Source organism: Bos mutus, chromosome 4, assembly GCF_027580195.1.
Source record: "Bos mutus isolate GX-2022 chromosome 4, NWIPB_WYAK_1.1, whole genome shotgun sequence".
In the NCBI taxonomy this organism is placed as follows: Eukaryota; Metazoa; Chordata; class Mammalia; order Artiodactyla; family Bovidae; genus Bos; species Bos mutus.
This window is the reverse complement of record NC_091620.1, coordinates 70,854,649-70,873,468: the sequence shown is the minus strand read 5'-3', so window position 1 is coordinate 70,873,468 and position 18,820 is coordinate 70,854,649. Positions and strand designations below refer to the sequence as shown.

At 40.8% G+C, this 18,820-nt stretch overlaps 1 protein-coding gene across 1 annotated transcript in view; it reads left to right on the top strand.

Annotated features, from left to right (window-relative positions):
• The window catches only part of PRKAR2B (protein kinase cAMP-dependent type II regulatory subunit beta), a 101,983-nt gene that overhangs the window by 65,380 nt on the left and 17,783 nt on the right, over positions 1-18,820 (top strand). The window contains exon 4 of the mRNA XM_005901434.3: positions 6,749-6,832. Coding sequence (XP_005901496.1) covers positions 6,749-6,832 — 84 coding nt within the window. The remainder of the gene's footprint in view (positions 1-6,748; positions 6,833-18,820) is intronic.

Here is an 18,820-nt window from a genome sequence, read left to right as displayed (position 1 = left end):
TATAAATGTATGTGATAAAGCTTAGTTAATTGAGATGTTTGATGAGCTGGTTTGACTTAGTAAAAATTTAAATTAAAAAGAACATTTAAAAATATAGTTTGAAAGCAATATATGGTATCTCATAGACCTGACAGCTGTTAGCTACCCATTTGGTCCATGCCATAGGTAAAGTGGTTTGACTAGATCACTCCAACTAATTGCTGGCAGTCTTGTTGGGAGGGCTATACCAGATAAGAATCATTTGGCTGGGGGAAAGAAACCCCTAATCACATTGAGATTAAAAAACAAAAACATTGGGGAATTATTGGACATGTGCTTGGAGATCTTACAGAATTCCTGAAAGAGTTAAAGAAAACACCAGGCTGTGGCTAGCAGGCAGGAGTCAGCCCCCTCTGGGGTCCTTTCACAGCACTGGTGTAGCACTTAGAGTGTCAACACTGAAAGGGACTCAGCTGCCACTAACTCTTATGTCTCTCTCAGGTCACAATCCTAGTTTCCTTGTGGAGAGTTTTCACAGACCTGACCTTGGGGTTGGGGACCAGGCCAAGGAGTATAGACTTAACTGTGGGGCCTCACTTAAAATGAGGGTATCCTGCAATCCCACTCCTGGGCATATATCCAGAGAAAACTTTCATTCAAAAAGATGCATGTACCCTGGTGCTCATAGCAGCACCATTTGTATAATAGCCAGAACTTGGAAACAACCTAAATGTCCATCAACAGGTGAATGGATAAAGACGTGGCAAATATATACAATGGATACTGCTGCTGCTGCTGCTAAGTCGCTTCAGTCGTGTCCAACTCTGTGCGACCTCATAGATGGCAGCCCACCAGGCTCCCCCGTCCCTGGGATTCTCCAGGCAAGAATGCTGGAGTGGGTTGCCATTTCCTTCTCCAGTGCATGAAAGTGAAAAGTGAAAGTGAAGTCTCTCAGTCGTGTCCGACTCTTAGCAACCCCATGGACTGCAGCCTACCAGGCTCCTCCATCCATGGGATTTTCCAGGCAAGAGTACTGGAGTGGGGTGCCATTGCCTTCTCCACAATGGATACTACTCAGCCACAAAAAAGAATGAAGCAGTGCCATCTGTAGCAACATAGATAAACCTAGAAATTGCTATACTGAGTAAGACAAAGACAGATATCATATGACATCACTTGTATGTGAAATCTTAAAAAATTGTATAAATCAACTTATTTACAAAACAGAAATAGATTCGTAGACATAGAAAACAAATTTATGGTTACTGTAGTAGATAGCAGGAGTTGGGGGAGAGAGAAATTAGGTGTTTGGGATTAACATATACACACTACTATATATATATATTTATAAAATAGGTAAAGAACAATGACCAACATAGCACAGTGAGCTATATTCAGTATTTATAATAACCTATAATGGAAAAGAATCTGAAAACATATATATATATATATATAAATAAAACAATTGCTTTATATCTGAAACCAACACAACTTTGTAGATTAACTATAATTTTTTGAAAGGTACATAAATAGATAGATAAGGGCAGTTCCTGGTGAAGGAGGCATCTTTGTGGGTTGGACATTCAACCCAAGTTGTGCCTGTGACACCCTTCGATGTTACTTTAGTAGATTTTTGGTAATTAATTAATTATTAATCATTATAATAAAGTGTCAGGGTTTTCATTAAGTTGACTCTTCTCTAAACATGTTGCTAAAAACTACAATTTTTTTGTCTAGCTGGGAGGGATTGGGGGCAAGAGGAGAAAGGGACGACAGAGGATGAGATGGCTGGATGGCATCACCGACTCGATGGATGTGAGTCTGAGTGAACTCCGGGAGTTGGTGATGGACAGGGAGGCCTGGTGTGCTGCGATTCATGGGGTCGCAAAGAGTCGGACACAACTGAGTGACTAATCTGATCTGATCTGAATAGATACTATAAGGCAGTTTGTACCATAACCTTTAGAAATGATTATTACAGATTTCAAAATTAATTGGCTTTAGAAAATGTCCATAAGGAAAACATACAGTGCATTTTGATAAATTAACTTTTCATTTGGACATTTTGTCTTATTTCAAAGAGTCTGTTTTTTTATTGGGCTTCCCTGGTGGGTCAATGGTAAAAAAAAAAAAATCTGCCTGCCAAGCAGGAGACACAAGTTTGATCCCTGTGTCTGAGAGATCCCCTGAAGAAGGAAATGGCAACCCACTTCAGTATTCTTACCTAGAGAATCCCATGGACAGAGGAGCCTGGCAGGCTACAGTCTGTAGGGTCATGAAGAGTCAGATACAACTTAGTGACTAAGCAACAACAACAATCTGTAATCTCAGAGCTGTAAATAGATATTTAATTTTTTATAAAATAATACATATTCAAAGAAAATTTAAGTACTTAAGATTGACTTTGGAAAATAACAAATTAGATTTTACTTGGAATACCTTTAATAAATGAAAATGTAAGGGTTATGTACATCTAGCATGTAGAAACGGGCAGAAAAGAGCTAGTAAATTTAACAGTGGAGTGTTTCTTCATTTTGTACTCCATGAAAGGTTTTGGGACTGCTTTCTGCATATCTGGTCGAATGCTAAGTATACAGTGGTGAACATGATGGACAAGTCCTTGCCGTCTTGGAGCTCAGAGTCTAATAACAGAAGCTAACAGAAAGCTAGCAAATTAGCAGTCACAAAATATGAACTGTTGAAAGGACAGTGTGATAGGGTGTAGGAATTAAAACCAAACCCCCATATCAACTAGATCCCTAATGAAACAGAATAGTGGGAGAAGGGCTCTTTGAAGTGAGACCAGAGGATGAATGTGGAGAGAATCTTGCCAAAAGTCTGGGAGTGCATTTTGGGTTGACCCATGCCCGTCAGAGTGGGAAGAGTTGGAGGCTCTGAGTGGGGGCTGGTGTGGCTGGAGCTGAGTGGCTGAGGGGAAGGCGGAGGAGGAGGTGGGAATGTGATGGCCTCTACCGAGGGTTTACTCTGGAGAATGGGGTGTTCTGATTTAAGCTTTTAAAAGATTACTTTCAGCTCTGTGTGGAGAACATATTGGACAGATATGAAAACATCTTGTACAGACTTCCCTTGCTTAACAAAATAGATACCCAGTGTTTTCTTTAAAGAAAATGTGTCAGTCAGTCTTACTGTTTCTTCTATTTTTTTTAAATTGAAAGGCAACAGAGGTTTATAGCAGTAGTTGACAGACTTTCCCTGTAAAGTTTTTTTCCCTGGGAATTCTATTTTCAAATAATCAATACTTCATGCTTTGGGGGCCATTTGGTTTCTGTCACAACTCTTCAGCTCTGCTGTTACAGCTTAAAAGCAGCCATAGACAATACATAAATAAACACGTGTGGCTGTGACCCATGAAACTTTACTTGTGGACGTTTGAATTTCTTATACTTTTCATATGTTGGGAAACATTCTTTTGGTTATCCTCCCACAGTCATTAAAAAAATCATTTTCAGTGTAGGGATCCTACAGAAAGAAATTTGGCCTTCAGGCAATGGTGTGCTGACCTTGGCTTATAGTAAGAACTCTGTGGCTAGCCTGTCTGGGGTGAATCCCAGCGCTACAACTTCTCAACTGTGTCACATTGAAGAAGTTGCCTGGGCAAGTTGATTTTCTTACGTTTTTCCTTTCAAGAGGTCATGCAGTGTTTGTCTTTCTCTGTCTGACTTATTTCACTGAGCAGTCACCTGCTTCGTGGGGCCTGTTACTAGGATGCGTGTGCGTGTGTGCTCAGTTGAATCCAGCGGAATGTGACCCTATGGACTGTAGCCTGCCAGGCTCCTCTGTCCATGGAATTTTCCAGGCAAGAATACTGGAGTGGGTTGCCATTTCCTACTCCAGGGAATCTTCCCGACCCAGGTATTAAACCCATGTCTCTTGGGTCTCCTGCGTTGGCAGGCAGATTCTTTACCACTGTGCCATCTACACTCCCTATTACTAGACTAAAACTGATATTTGTGAAGCCCTTAAAACAGTGCCTGGCACATGGTAAATGCCACATCAATATTTGTTTGAACAAAAAGATTTTTATCTTGGAATCAGAAATAAATAATAAAAAACAAAATTGCCCCTAGTAGAAATCACGCTTGGGCACACTGCAGAAGACCTTAATTGTCCAGATGCAGATCTCAGATGTCGGATCCCACCAAATCCAACTGAAGGAAATGAGTCTGTAAGAGGAGGAGAGCATCTGAACAGTTGGTACAGGGCAGGGAGGGCAGAGCTTCAAAGATTCACATGATTTCTGAGTGTTTGCATTTCAGGATGCAGAGCAGGAATTTTAATGGCAGAGGTTGAGGGTGAGGGGCGACTATGGTAGATAAAAGACCCTGACGAGTGATGGCAGGCAGAAGGAAGAGAGGGGAATAAAGAAAGCAGGGAGGAGAGAGGTACGCAGTAGCAGTGGTAGCAGGATGGAGAAACAAAATTTGGAACTGTGCATTCATAACGGGAAGTAGCAGGAGAGTGAGAGAGAAGACGATGACGGGTTTTTCTGTGAGGTGTTCATACAAAGTGAATGGGTTGGGAGAGAAAGACTTAAATTGATGACAGAAGTAAATCAGGTGCAATATGGTGTTGAAAATGATTAAAGAAGACAGTTTAGGTGATATAAATTTTATTTAATCCTGCATGAAGCAGGCAGTCTCCATCCCCAAGGGTCCAGAGAACTGCAAAATGGGGTGCAGGGCAGGAAGCTTTTAGAGGATAAAGAATAAGGAACAAGGAAGAGAAAAACAGAAAGTGAACGAGGAACAAGGAAGTGAGCAGAGAGCCCAGATTTGGCTCGGCCTTTGGGGATCGGCTGACTGGATACACTGTACTGCTGGCGAAGTGGAGCATTTCTGGACGTGGGAGTGATCTCGGCTCTGCTTTGCTGATGTGACACCCTGGGCAGGGGTGGCTCCACTTTGGGCTCAGAAAATTATTTTCAACATCTGTGACATGGTATCCCCAACCTTTTCTTTCTGAGGAGAGAGTTTCTCAGTAGGCAAACACTTATGATCACCTCAGTTTGAAGTTCCAGATGGTTTTTGTGAAGTGAGAAATAACGTTTTGTTTTATTTTGTTTGATTGTGTTAATTAAAATCATCCTTATTTGACGTAGGCAGATATGAATTTTGGTTGGCATGATTTAGTTCATATCCAAATTTTTAAAGTTTCTTAAATAGCAGTGAGTTCTTAGGCAGCAGGATCTGCTTTTTCTAGGTCCACATGCCATAACAGAATCTAGTTTGATGTGAATATTGGTTAGCTAGGAAACACTAGTTTGCATATCCCTTACCCTTTTAAAGAAAACTCTGCAACAGCTTCCTTCTCTCACTGGCTAATAGTATGTGAACAGTGCACATATAAATAGTACACATATGCTGTACATTTCCTCAGTTCTTCTTGGGGCTCTGGCTTTTAGCCGTCAGAGATGGGTTTGAAATGCTGGTTTTAATTTCCCATTGTGAGTTTTGATGTAGTCATGGACACAAAGCTCAGCACCGGCCGGCCCTGGTGGTTCTGATGGTGGGGCCCCTACCCATCATCATGTCCTCCGGTCAGTGTGTGTGTGACGTTAGAGTAGGAAAAGGTGATGATGTGTGGGTCTCCACTTGGTGTCTTCTGCTTTTAGGACCATCTTTTGCCTCGTTACCCCATTTTATAGTTAAATGGTACCCATGTTCACAAAAGAACGGGCCTTTGGGTCCAAGTCAGTTGAGCCTTCTGGTGGTCAGAAGGGACTCCAAAGAGCTGGCCAGCTCACTTACTGAGGGCATTCTCTTGGCCTTCACCTTCCAGGTTGAAAGTGAGCACCTCGGGCAGTGGTCTTCTTTGAGCTCATTCTCAAATCAGCGCACCAGGAGTGTTAGATTCATTTTCCCTCAAATCCATAGTCTCCTGATGTGACAGTACATGATTGCTTGGTCCCTGTGGAAAATCACTCCCTGTGGGCCTGGTTACATGTGTTATGCATAAAATGTACTTAATATCTAATATACAGGTAAGAATTTACTCACATCTAGAGATTTTATCAAGTTTTGAAGAAAGGGGCTACATTCTGAAAGAGTATTAAGTTTAGTGGTAAAAAGTATGAAACAGTATTAAAGAATATTAAGAGTATTAGACAGCATAAGGGCTTCCCAGATGGTGCTCTTGGCAAAGAATCTGCCTGCCAGTGTGGGAGACATGAGATAAGGGTTTGATCCCTGGGTTGAGAAGATCCCCTGGAGGAGGGCATGGCAATCCACTTCAGTATTCTTGCCTGGAGAATCCTGTGAACAGAGGAGCCCGGCAGACTATTAGTGAAAAAATTTCCTGGTAGTATTAAATAGTAGAATAGGGACTAAAAGATTTTGATGGGCTTCCAGGTGAGGTCGCTAAGAGTCAGATACACCTGAGGGGACTTAGCACGCAAACAGAATAAAGACAGTGTAGATTTTCAACGTAACTGTTACAACACTTAGTCCTTTTTTATGTTCCCGCTGGACCTTCAGAGTCTTTAGTGATTAGCCAGTCCAGACCTTTACAGAATGAACTTGCTAACCTGGGGGAAACACTTCTTTGAAAAACATTCAGGTGCTGTATTGATTAATGCCCACCACCTCCCTGAGACAAATTGTATTACTTTCCCCTATTAGCAGGCTGGTAGTTAGTGTCTAGTCACCTAAAGTGAACCTCAGCCGTAACCATTCTTCCTTCTAATGTCCTGCTAGGAAATTTTATCCATTATAAGGGGAATAGTCTAATTGTGGATTTGGTGTTCTTGTAGATTATACATCCCAAAACTGACGATCAAAGAAATCGATTGCAAGAGGCTTGCAAAGACATCCTGCTATTTAAGAACCTGGATCCGGTAAGATAAATCTCAATAATAGAGGTGATTTTTTTCAGTGTCCATATGAAGAACTGTGCAGGGTCTTGGAGTTCACCCTCTTTACAAGCTGACATCACCCAGGGCAATGTAAAGGCCCCACCACAGATGCCTGCATGTGCATTGGGTTGTGTTCTGGTTGCTGAGGGGTGACTGCTGTCAGAGCAAGTATGAGTGCCTGCTGTGTGTTGGGGGAAGGCATTAGGTCATTCATCAAAGGTTACTGCACACACAGCCCTGAGATGTGGCCCTGATGAAGAGAGGCTAAGACTGCATTCTTCATCCACTCAGTAGGGATAGCAGGGCCCATGGGGAAGTGCCTCTCTCACCAGCCAGTATTATATTTTAATGTATGACTTTTATATTATTCATATTGTAAAAGTAAACTTCTACTTGACTTTAAAGGTAGAAGGATTTTTTTTTTTCTTCATAAAAGTTTTGAAATCTCTCATCTTTGGTTTGGGATGTATTTCTGGAATCCCCTCTCTCAGAACGAGTAATCATGCTGTTCAGACTTTGCCCTGTACCCTGACCTCAATGCCCTGCTTCCTTCATTGCAGATTATGCTTATTCATTGCTATATGGTCATTTGGGAAAGAACCCTTGCTGCCATATTCTCATGTGAAACCAGAGTCAACTTGCATAAGTTATTTCAGTTCTGTTTTTGGTCAGACTGAACATCTTAATAATTTTCAGATTGATGCCTGAGAGAAGAAAACATTAAGTCAAAACCCACTCTTACAAGATGAAGTCTCTTTTAGAAGGCCATTTTTATAAAGAATACTTTATAATACATTTCATGCTGCATTTTACCAAGTCTTCTATGCTGGGTCATATTATACCCTGAAATTACTTTTTAAAGCTCCTCGTCTGATACCAGTTATGTTTATGTTATATCCTCCAGGATCACAGATTACATTTTGTAACTTTGGAGATGTTACTTTAGGACCACACAGTACAAGTTTTGTCCACTTTGATCCAGGTCCTCCAGGATTATCACCTAAACTAAAGCTGTAAAGAATGGAGTTGCTGGTAACTAATAACGGAAGAAGAAGAAATGGAATCAAGATAGAAAGTGTAGGAGTTTAGTTTATGAGGGAACATCTCCTGGTAGTATTAAATAGTAGAATAAGGGACCAAATGATTTTGATGGGCTTCCAGATAATCTTAGATTTCTTTTATCTAGAATGATAACGATTCTATGAAACAAAGGACATGGAAACTATGATCTCTAGTGATCTTTCACCAAAATGAATTCAAATAATTGTTAGTGAAAAGAGACAACATTGTCTGTGTGTGTGTGTCTAAGATGGTAATTTTGGTATTGGAATTAATTTAGTATTTAATTCGTTTGCTACAGATAGACACAGAAGACAGCTATGAAATTAACCCTTAGTTTTATCCTTAGGGGTAGGCTTCAGCAAGGAGATTCTCTTTTCAGGCCAGAAGTTTGCATGGGAAAATTGCAGGGTCACCAAAAACAGTTTCTCAAGCTTTAATCTGCCTATACATCATCAGAGGATCTCGTTTAAAATGCAGATTCTGATGAGTAGATCAGTGGTGGGGCCTGAGTCTGTATTTCTCACAGGCTCCCAGGTGATAGCAGTGCTCTCCTCTCACAGCCGCACTTTGAGTAGGAAGGACTAGAACCCAATGTGAAGACACTCTAGGGCAGTGTTTTGGTACTACCATATGTTATTTTGTTTGTTTACTTTCCTGTTCATTTCAACAAGTATTTTAATGCTTCAGCAGTGATAACAGGCATCAGTGAAATAGCTGCCAGTTATAGTTTCCTCGGATGCTGCCTGTTCTGTTCCATCTTCTAAAGTAAATTGATTTTTCTTACCATTGCAACTTTAATTCTTTCAAAGCATTGTGAAAAGTTTGATTACATTTTAAAAATAATAATAATAAAACTTTTCCTGTGTATTCTGGCAGGGAGCATCTTTACTTAAATACAGTGGTTATTTTTATAAACAGGATTTTTTTTAGACTTTTTAAAGATTTTACTGCTCTGTTAAGGTCTTATATATATATATAAAGGTCACAGTTTGTAAGGACAAAAAGGAAAAAGTCAGTTCATGAAATTACCAAGTTCATAAATTACCACTGTTGAATATTTTATTGGGAAAAAGTAAACATATTTATATAGTTGTTTCCAAAAGATCTTTTTTTGAATTTGATCTCATACCATCTTGATTTATTTCTCTACTATCTTAAATCCTTCTAAGAACAATACAGAATATAAATAAGTAAAAATTAATTTTTCTCAGAAAATAACCACTTGAAATAAGAAATGTATCCCCAAACATAGCAGGTTGAAGATTTTAAGTTCATATTTTAAGCAAATTTCTAGTTTTTTATCATATATATATTTTTGCCATAACCCAAATGCATTTAAAGTGAATTACATATTCCATTTATATAATCTGCATATCATATAGCAGCTCCTTTCAGGTCAATTCCTTGACCACCCACTGTGTTCCAGGGCCTGTATAAAGCGTAGGATGCCACAAAAATACTTAGACATAGTTCTTGTGCTCTTGGAACTTACACTTGGTGAGGGATTCAAATACACATAAAAATCCATTTGGTAAAATGTGATAAATGCTGTAATATGGTCAGGGCTAGGGAAGGATGAGGGCTTCTCAGCCCCACCTGAGGATCCAGGAAGCCAGAGAGACACTTGAACTGAGCCTGAGAAAATGAGTCAGAAATCACCAGTTGAAAGAAAACAATGGAGAGGGTCAACACTGGAGTCTGAAGTGGAAGACATCCATTGGCGGGGGCTGAGATGTATGTGCTGTGTCAGGAAGGGCCCGTGCGGCATGCCACACGGGAGCAGTGGACACACGCTCTGTGTGGGCAGTAGCATTGTAAGCAGAGACAGTAACAATCGGGGGTGTCTGAGGTCACAGTGGTGACAGTGTAGGGGTGGAATTAAAGGTGAGAGGGACAGGCAGGAGCTCAGTGAGGAAACAGCGATCCATGCCTTGTTAAGGGGATAAGAAACAGACTCAACTGAGGAAGGGGAGAAAGTAATGGTTTCATAACGTACTCAGGACCAGCAGAAGTTGGTCCTTGGTGATCAAATGAATTGAGGCCTAACAGAAAGAGTCTTGGATGAGCCCCAGTGTCTGGTGCCTTTCCCTGAAAAGGGAAGACTTGGAAGGAGGAAGGGGAAGCCATGATTACGAATTGGCAAGAAGCACAGTTGTGGCTTTGTATCCATTATCTCATTTGACTTTCTTAAAGGCGTTGTTTAGCTTGAAAATCTAGCACCTCCTAGACCTCAGAACATTTTTTCTTGGAGTTCTGTGTATTCATACATTGAGCCCAGCATTTATAATTATTAATCTCTTTGAAGATATTCTTTTCATGAATATTTTAATGCTCAACTCAGTAGGCCATGTTTCTTCTGAAATACTTCTAACTTGAGGCAAACTGAAATAATTGTCCTATGCTATATGATAGGCTCTTTCATTAATGGAGAGTAAATTGTTATTTTTTAAGGGAGTCAGAGCCCTTTTACAGAGCTCAGTCTCGAATTTGCATTCTGTAGGCGAATAAGATGTGGTTTTCATACAGGAGCTGTCAGTCCCTGAGATAAGCCTCTGCATATTAAATATTTCCTACATTCTTTGCACTCTGTGCATAATTATGGGGAAATTACATTTTGATTGTCTAGAACAGACACCTGTCACACAGAGAAGTTCTAAAAGAAATAATTGTTCTGTATTTTAGCAGGGATTACTTTTTCATGAATCCATGTATGAATTCTTTAACTTTATAATATTTTAAAATGCAGTTAATTCCAAGATAATGAAAAGTTATTATATGGCACTATATTTCATCCTTTTTTAAATTTAACATCCAGGACTAGAGCTAATCAATGAAGCTGATATTCCCCCTCCACCTGTTCTAAACAAGTTGAAATATAACAGTAAGCGAAAATAAAATATTTGTAAACCATTTAATCAAACTTTGTAATTTTGATAGGTGACCATATGTTGCCTGGATTGATGAACTCATTTGGTCCCCTTGGGACTAATTAGCATCACATCAAGAAAGCACTATTTTACAGACCCATTGGCTTCATCTCCAGCCCTGGCTCTTCTTTCACAAGTAGGTGCCAGAGCTCACACAGGGACCTAGGAAGGGGATGAAAGCCACTGCCTGCAAACTGATCATCATCTTTCTTCCAAAAGTTTTCCTTAACTCACATAAAGATACAATATTACATTATGGGTTCAAATGGAGAGTTTGACAATTTAATTAATTAGATTTAAATCAGTATGCATATATGGGCTTCCCTGGTGGCTCATTGGGAAAGAATCTGCCTGACGGTGCAGGAGACTCAGGAGACGGGGTTCAATCCTTTGGTTGGGAAGATCCCCTGGAGAAGGAAATGGGAACCCACTCCAGTATTCTTGCCTGGAAATCCCATGAACAGAGGAGCGTGGCAGGTTACAGTCCATTGGGTTGCAAAGAATAGGACATGACTTAGTGACTAAACAACAACAACAACATACGCATATATAATTTACAAAAATTCAAAAGGAACAAAAAGTAGTCAGTGAAAGAGAGTCTCCCTTCTATCCCTGTTTCCCAGCAATCCAGTTTCTCAAGAGTCAAGTTCTTTTAGCACTAAGATGCATATTTTTCCAGGGTTATGCTATGTATATACAGGTAATTCTTTTAAAAATTTTAGTGGCAACAAACTCTACACAGTGTTCTGCCTGGTTCTTTTTTTTCTTTTTTTTTTCCCACTAAACAGTATATTTGTATTTACAGAGATTACATATTCTTTTTAAAAATTATTTATAAAAGTTTAAAACAGTAACATTTATGTGTATAAAGCTAAACCATGGACACACATTATGTTTGCTTTGTCTAATGTTTTAACATTGTACATACAAGAGGGGCCCCATACAGGAAGTCAAAATAATGTTGAAAAAGAACAAAGTTGGAAGACTCACACTTGCAAATTTCAAAACTTTTACTCTACCACCTGAAACTAACCCGATATTATGTATCAACTATACATTAATAAATAAATTTTGAAAATATTTACTACAAAGCTACACTAATTGAAAGAATGTGTTACTGACATACAGATAGGCATATCAGTCAGTTGAGTTCAGTTGCTCAGTCATGTCTGACTCTTTGCAACCCCATGAATTGCAGCACGCCAGGCCTCCCTGTCCATCACCAACTCCCGGAGTTCACTCAAACTCATGTGAATCGAGTTGGTGATGCCATCCAGCCATCTCATCCTTTGGCGTCCCCTTCTCCTCCTGCTCCCAATCCCTCACAGCATCAGGGTCTTTTCCAATAGGTCAACTCTTCACGTGAGGTGGCCAAAGTAGTTTGGAGTTTCAGCCTCAGCATTATCCTTCCAATGAACACCCAAGGACTGGTCTCCTTTAGGATGGACTGGTTGGATCTCCTTGCTGTCCAAGGGACTCTCAAGAGTCTTCTCCAACACCACAGTTCAAAAGCATCAATTCTTTGGTGCTCAGCTTTCTTCATAGTCCAACTCTTACATCCATACATGACCACTGGAAAAACCATAGCCTTGACTAGACAGACCTTTGTTGGCAAAGTAATGTCTCTGCTTTTGAATATGCTGTCTAGGTTGGTCATAATGTTCCTTCCAAGGAGTAAGTGTCTTTTAATTTCATGGCTGCAGTCACCATCTGCAGTGATTTTGGAGCCCCCCAAAATAAAGTCTGACATTGTTTCCACTATTTCCCCATCTATTTCCCATCTAGTGATGGGACCAGATGCCATGATCTTAGTTTTCTGAATGTTGAGCTTTAAGCCAACTTTTTCACTCTCCTCTTGCACTTTCATCAAGAGGCTTTTTAGTTCCTCTTTCTGCCATAAGGGTGGTGTCATCTGCATATCTGAGGTTATTGATACTTCTCCCTGCAATCTTGATTCCAGCTTGTGCTTCCTCCAGCCCAGCGTTTCTCATGATGTACTCCGCATAGAAGTTAAATAAGCAGGGTGACAATATACAGCCTTGACGTACTCCTTTTCCTGTTTGGAATCAGTCTGTTGTTCCATGTGCAGTTCTAACTGTTGCTTCCTGACCTGCATACAGGTTTCTCAAGAGGCAGATCAGGTGGTCTGGTATTCCCATCTCTTTCAGAATGTTCCACAGTTTATTGTGATCGACGTAGTCAAAGGCTTTGGCATAGTCAATAAAGCAGAAATAGATATTTTTCTGGAACTCACTTCCTTATTCCATGATCCAGCGGATGTTGGCAATTTGACCTCTGGTTCCTCTGCCTTTTCTAAAACCAGCTTGAACGTCTGGAAGTTCATGGTTTACATATTGCTGAAGCCTGGCTTGGAGAATTTTGAGCATTACTTTACTAGCGTGTGAGATGAGTGCAATTGTATGGTGTCTGAGCATTCTTTGGCATTGCCTTTCTTTGGGAATGGAATGAAAACTGACCTTTTCCAGTTCTGTGGCCACTGCTGAGTTACCCAAATGTGCTGACATATTGAGTGCAGCACTTTCATAGCATTATCTTTCAGGATTTGAAATAGCTCAACTGGAATTCCATCACCTCCATTAGCTTTGTTCGTAGTGATGCTTCCTAAGGCCTACTTGACTTCACATTCCAGGATGTCTGGCTCTAAGTGAGTGATCACACCATCGTGATTATCTGGGTCGTGAAGATTTTTTTTGTACAGTTCTTCCGTGTATTCTTGCCACCTCTTCTTAATATCTTCTGCTTCTGTTAGGTCCATAGCATTTCTGTCCTTTATCCAACCCATCTTTGCATGAAATGTTCCCTTGGTATCTCTAATTTTCTTGAAGAGATCTCTAGTCTTTCCCATTCTGTTGTTTTCCTCTATTTCTTTGCATTGATCACTGAAGAAGGCTTTCTTATCTCTCCTTGCTATTCTTTGGAACTCTGCATTCAGATGCTTGTATCCTTCCTTTTCTCCTTTGCTTTTTGCTTCTCTTCTTTTCACAGCTATTTGTAAGGCCTCCCCAGACAGCCATCTTGCTTTTTTGCATTTCTTTTCCATGGGGATGGTCTTGATCCCTGTCTCCTGTACAATGTCACGAACCTCTGTCCATAGTTCATCAGGTACATCATAGTTCATCAGGTCTATCAGATCTAGTCCCTTAAATCTATTTCTCACTTCCACTGTATAATCATAAGGGATTTGATTTAGGTCATACCTGAATGGTCTAGTGGTTTTCCCTACTTTCTTCAATTTAAGTCTGAATTTGGCAATAAGGGGTTCATGATCTGAGCCACAGTCAGCTCCCGGGCTTGGGCATCAGAGGGCAAACACACTGAAACCGTAATCACAGAAAACTAGTCAATCTGATCACACGGACCACAGCCTTGTCTAACTCAATGAAACTAAGCCATGCCCATGGGGCAACCCAAGACGGGCGGGTCATGGTGGAGAGGTCTGACAGAATGTGGTCCACTGGAAAAGGAAATGGCAAACCTCTTCAGTATGAACCTCTCTCAGTTCATTCCTTGAGAACCCCATGAACAGTATGAAAAGGCAAAATAATAGGATACTGAAAGAGGAACTCCCCAGGTCGGTAGGTACCCAATATGCTACTGGAGATCAGTGGAGAAATAACTCCAAAAAGAATGAAGGGATGGAGCCAAAGCAAAAACAATACCCAGTTGTAGATGTGACTGGTGGTAGAAGCAAGGTCCGATGCTGTAAAGAGCAATATTGCATAGGAACCTGGAATATCAGATCCATGAATCAAGGCAAATTGGAAGTGGTCAAACAGGAGATGGCAAGGGTGAATGTCCACATTCTAGGAATCAGCGAACTAAAATGGGCTGGAATGGGTGAATTTAACTCAGATGACCATTATATCTACTACTGTGGGCAGGAATCCCTTAGAAGAAACGGAGTAGCCATCATAGTCAACAGAAGAGTCCGAAATGCAGTACTTGGATGCAATCTCAAAAACGACAAAATGATCTCTGACAGTTCCAAGGCAAACCATTCAATATCATAGTGATCCAAGCCTATGCCCCAACCTGTAATGCTGAAAAAGCTGAAGTTGAACAGTTCTATGAAGACCTACAAGACCTTTTAGAACTAACATCCAAAAAAAGATGTCCTTTTCATTATAGGGGACTGGAATGCAAAAGTAAGAAGTCAAGAAACACCTGGAGTAACAGGCGAATTTGGCCTTGGAATACGGAATGAAGCAGGGCAAAGACTAATAGAGTTTTTCCAAGAGATCACACTGGTCATAGCAAACACCCTCTTCCAACAACACAAGAGAAGACTCTCCACATGGACATCACCAGATGGTCAGCACCGAAATCAGATTGATTATATTTTTTGCAGCCAAAGACGGAGAAGCTGTATACAGTCAGCAAAAACAAATCCGGGAGCTGACTGGGGCTCAGATCATGAACTCCTTATTGCCGAATTCAGACTTAAATTGAAGAAAGTAGGGAAAACCACTAGACCATTCAGGTATGACCTAAATCAAATCCCTTATGATTATACAGTGGAAGTGAGAAATAGATTTAAGGGACTAGATCTGATAGAGTACCTGATGAACTGTGGACGGAGGTTCATGACATTGTACAGGAGGCAGGGATCAAGACCATCCCCATGGAAAAGAAATGGAAAAAAGCAAAATGGCTGTCTGAGGAGGCCTTACAAATACCTGTGAAAAGAAAAGAAATGAAAAGCAAAGGAGGAAAGGAAAGATATAAGTGTCTGAATGCAGAGTTCCAAAGAATAGCAAGGAGAGATAAGAAAGCCTTCCTCAGTGATCAATGCAAAGAAATAGAGGAAAACAACAGAATGGGAAAGACTAGAGATCTCTTCAAGAAAATTAGAGATACCAAGGGAACATTTCATGCAAAGATGGGTTGGATAAAGGACAGAAATGCTATGGACCTAACAGAAGCAGAAGATATTAAGAAGAGGTGGCAAGAATACACAGAAGAACTGTACAAAAAAAGATCTTAACAACCCAGATAATCACGATGATCACTCACCTAGAGCCAGACATCCTGGAATGAGAAGTCAAGTGGGCCTTAGAAAGCATCACTACGAACAAAGCTAGTGGAGGTGATGGAATTACAGTTGAGCTATTTTAACTCCTGAAAGATGATGTTGTGAAAGTGCTGCACTCAATATGTCAGCAAATTTGGAAAACTCAGCAGTGGCCACAGGACTCGAAAAGGTCGATTTTCGTTCCAATCCCAAAGAAAGGCAATGCCAAAGAATGCTCGAACTACCACACAATTGCACTCATCTCACATGCTAGAAAAGTAATGCTCAAAATTCTTAAAGCCAGGCTTCAGCAATACATGAACCGCGAACTTCCAGACGTTCAAGCTGGTTTTAGAAAAGGCAGAGGAACCAGAGATCAAATTGCCAACATCAGTTGGATCATAGAAAAAGCAAGAAAGTTCCAGAAAAATATCTAATTTCTGCTTTATTGACTATACCAAAGCCTTTGACTGTGTGGATCACAATAAACCTTGGAAAATTCTGAAAGAGATGGGAATACCAGACCACCTGATCTGCCTCGTGAGAAACTTGTATGCAGGTCAGGAACCAACAGTTAGAACTGGACATGGAACAGCAGACTGGTTCCAAACAGGAAAAGGAGTACGTCAAGGCTGTATATTGTCACCCTGCTTGTTTAACTTCTGTGCAGAGTACATTATGAGAATCACTGGGCTGGAGGAATCAGAAGCTGGAATCAAGATTGCAGGGAGAAGTATCAATAACCTCATATATGCAGATGACCCACCCTTATGGCAGAAAGTCAAGAGGAACTAAAATGCCTCTTGATGAAAGTGCAAGAGGAGAGTGAAAAAGTTGGCTTAAAGCTCAACATTCAGAAAATGAAGATCATGGCATCTGATCCCATCACTTCATGGGAAATAGATGGGGAAATAGTGGAAACAATGTCAGACTTTATTTTGGGGAGCTCCAAAATCACTGCAGATGATGGGTGATTGCAGCCATGAAATTAAAAGATGTTTACTCTTTGGAAGGAAAATTATGACCAACTAGATAGCATATTCAAAAGCAGAGACATTACTTTGCCAACAAAGGTCCATCTAGTCAAGGCTATGGTTTTTCCTGTGGTCATGTATGGATGTGAGTGTTGGACTGTGAAGAAAGCTGAGCACCAAAGAATTGATGCTTTTGAACTATGGTGTTGTAGAAGACTCCTGAGAGTCCCTTGGACTGCAAGGAGATCCAACCAGTCCATTCTGAAGGAGATCAGTCCTGGGTGTTCTTTGGAAGGAATGATGTTAAGCTGAAACTCCAGTACTTTTCCACCTCATGGGAAGAGTTGACTCATTGGAAAAGACTCTGATGCTGGGAGGGATTGGGGGCAGGAGGAGAAAGTGGTGACAGAGGATGAGATGGCTCGATGGCATCAGTGACTCGATGGACATGAGTTTGAGTGAACTCCTAGAGTTGGTGATGGACAGGGAGGCCTGGCGTGCTGCAGTTCATGGGGTCGCAAAGAGTCGGACACGACTGAGTGACTGAACTGATCTGAACTGAGAGAAGTCAAACATTTTATTTTTTAAGAGTTCCTTCCTCTTTTTCTGGAAGCCTTGCAGTCGGTTCTGTATCTTTGATGTCCTAAAGCTACAGGGTCGTTTGAGTTTGGAGGTGCTGGCCTGTGAGTGAGCCCTTTCAGTCTGAAAACTTACATCCTTTGTTACTGGAAAATTCATTCTTCACTGTCCTAATTATTTTCTTTCATGTGTTGTCTCTGATATCACTTTGTTCCTACTCTTATCTTTTCATCTGTGTACTTTCTTTGAAGTTTTTTATTTTAATTTACCTTCTTAGTTCTTTATTTACTTAAAGAAGATTCTGTAATGGTGGGTACATTTTTACCTTTGTGAGTACCTTTGTTTAAACCACTGAGTGTGTAGCACCACGAGTGAACCCAGATGTCAGCTGTGGACTGTGAGTGATATTGATGTCATTGTATGTTTATCACTTGTAATAAGCATACTGTCTTCTGGGGCATGTTAATAGAGGAGAGATGGGGAAGCAGCAGGTTTAGGACAGTTCTTTATACTTTTTTGCTCCATTTTGCTGTGAACCTTCAGTTCAGTTCAGTTGCTCAGTCGTGTCCGACTCTTTGTGACGCCATGAATCGCAGCACGCCAGGCCTCCCTGTCCATCACCAACTCTCGGAGTTCACTCAGACTCACGTCCATCGAATCAGTGATACCATCCAGCCATCTCATCCTCTGTCGTCCCCTTCTCCTCCTGCCCCCAATCCCTCCCAGCATCAGAGTCTTTGCCAATGAGTCAACTCTTCACATGAGGTGGCCAAAGTACTGGAGTTTCAGCTTTAGCATCATTCCTTCCAAAGAAATCCCAGGGCTGATCTCCTTCTGAATGGACTGGTTGGATCTCCTTGCAGTCCAAGGGACCCTCAAGAGTCTTCTCCAACACCACAGTTCAAAAGCACCAATTCTTTGGCGCTCAGCCTTCTTCACAGTCCAACTCTCACATCCATACACGACCACAGGAAAAACCATAGCCTTGACTAGATGGACCTTTGTTGGCAAAGTAATGTCTCTGCTTTTGAATATGCTATCTAAATCGGTCATAACTTTCCTTCCAACGAGTAAGCGTCTTTTAATTTCATGGCTACAGTCACCATCTGCAGTGATTTTGGAGCTTAAACTGACCTAAAAGATAAAATAGTTGAAAGGAAAAAAAATTTGGTAATGATGTTTTCAATTTTGAGCTTACCCATTTTTCTCTTGCACTTTTTCTAATCATCCTGTTTTTCATCTCCTGATTATGACATCATCTTGAACATCTCTGTGTATATAGAGTAAAAGTTTCTGAAAGCTCATCAGTGTTCTTGAGTTTTCTAGCTCATTGGTGTTATACTGCCGTTTATCTTAGTCTTGCGGGCTCCCAGAGGAGCTGTGCAAAGCTGATGAG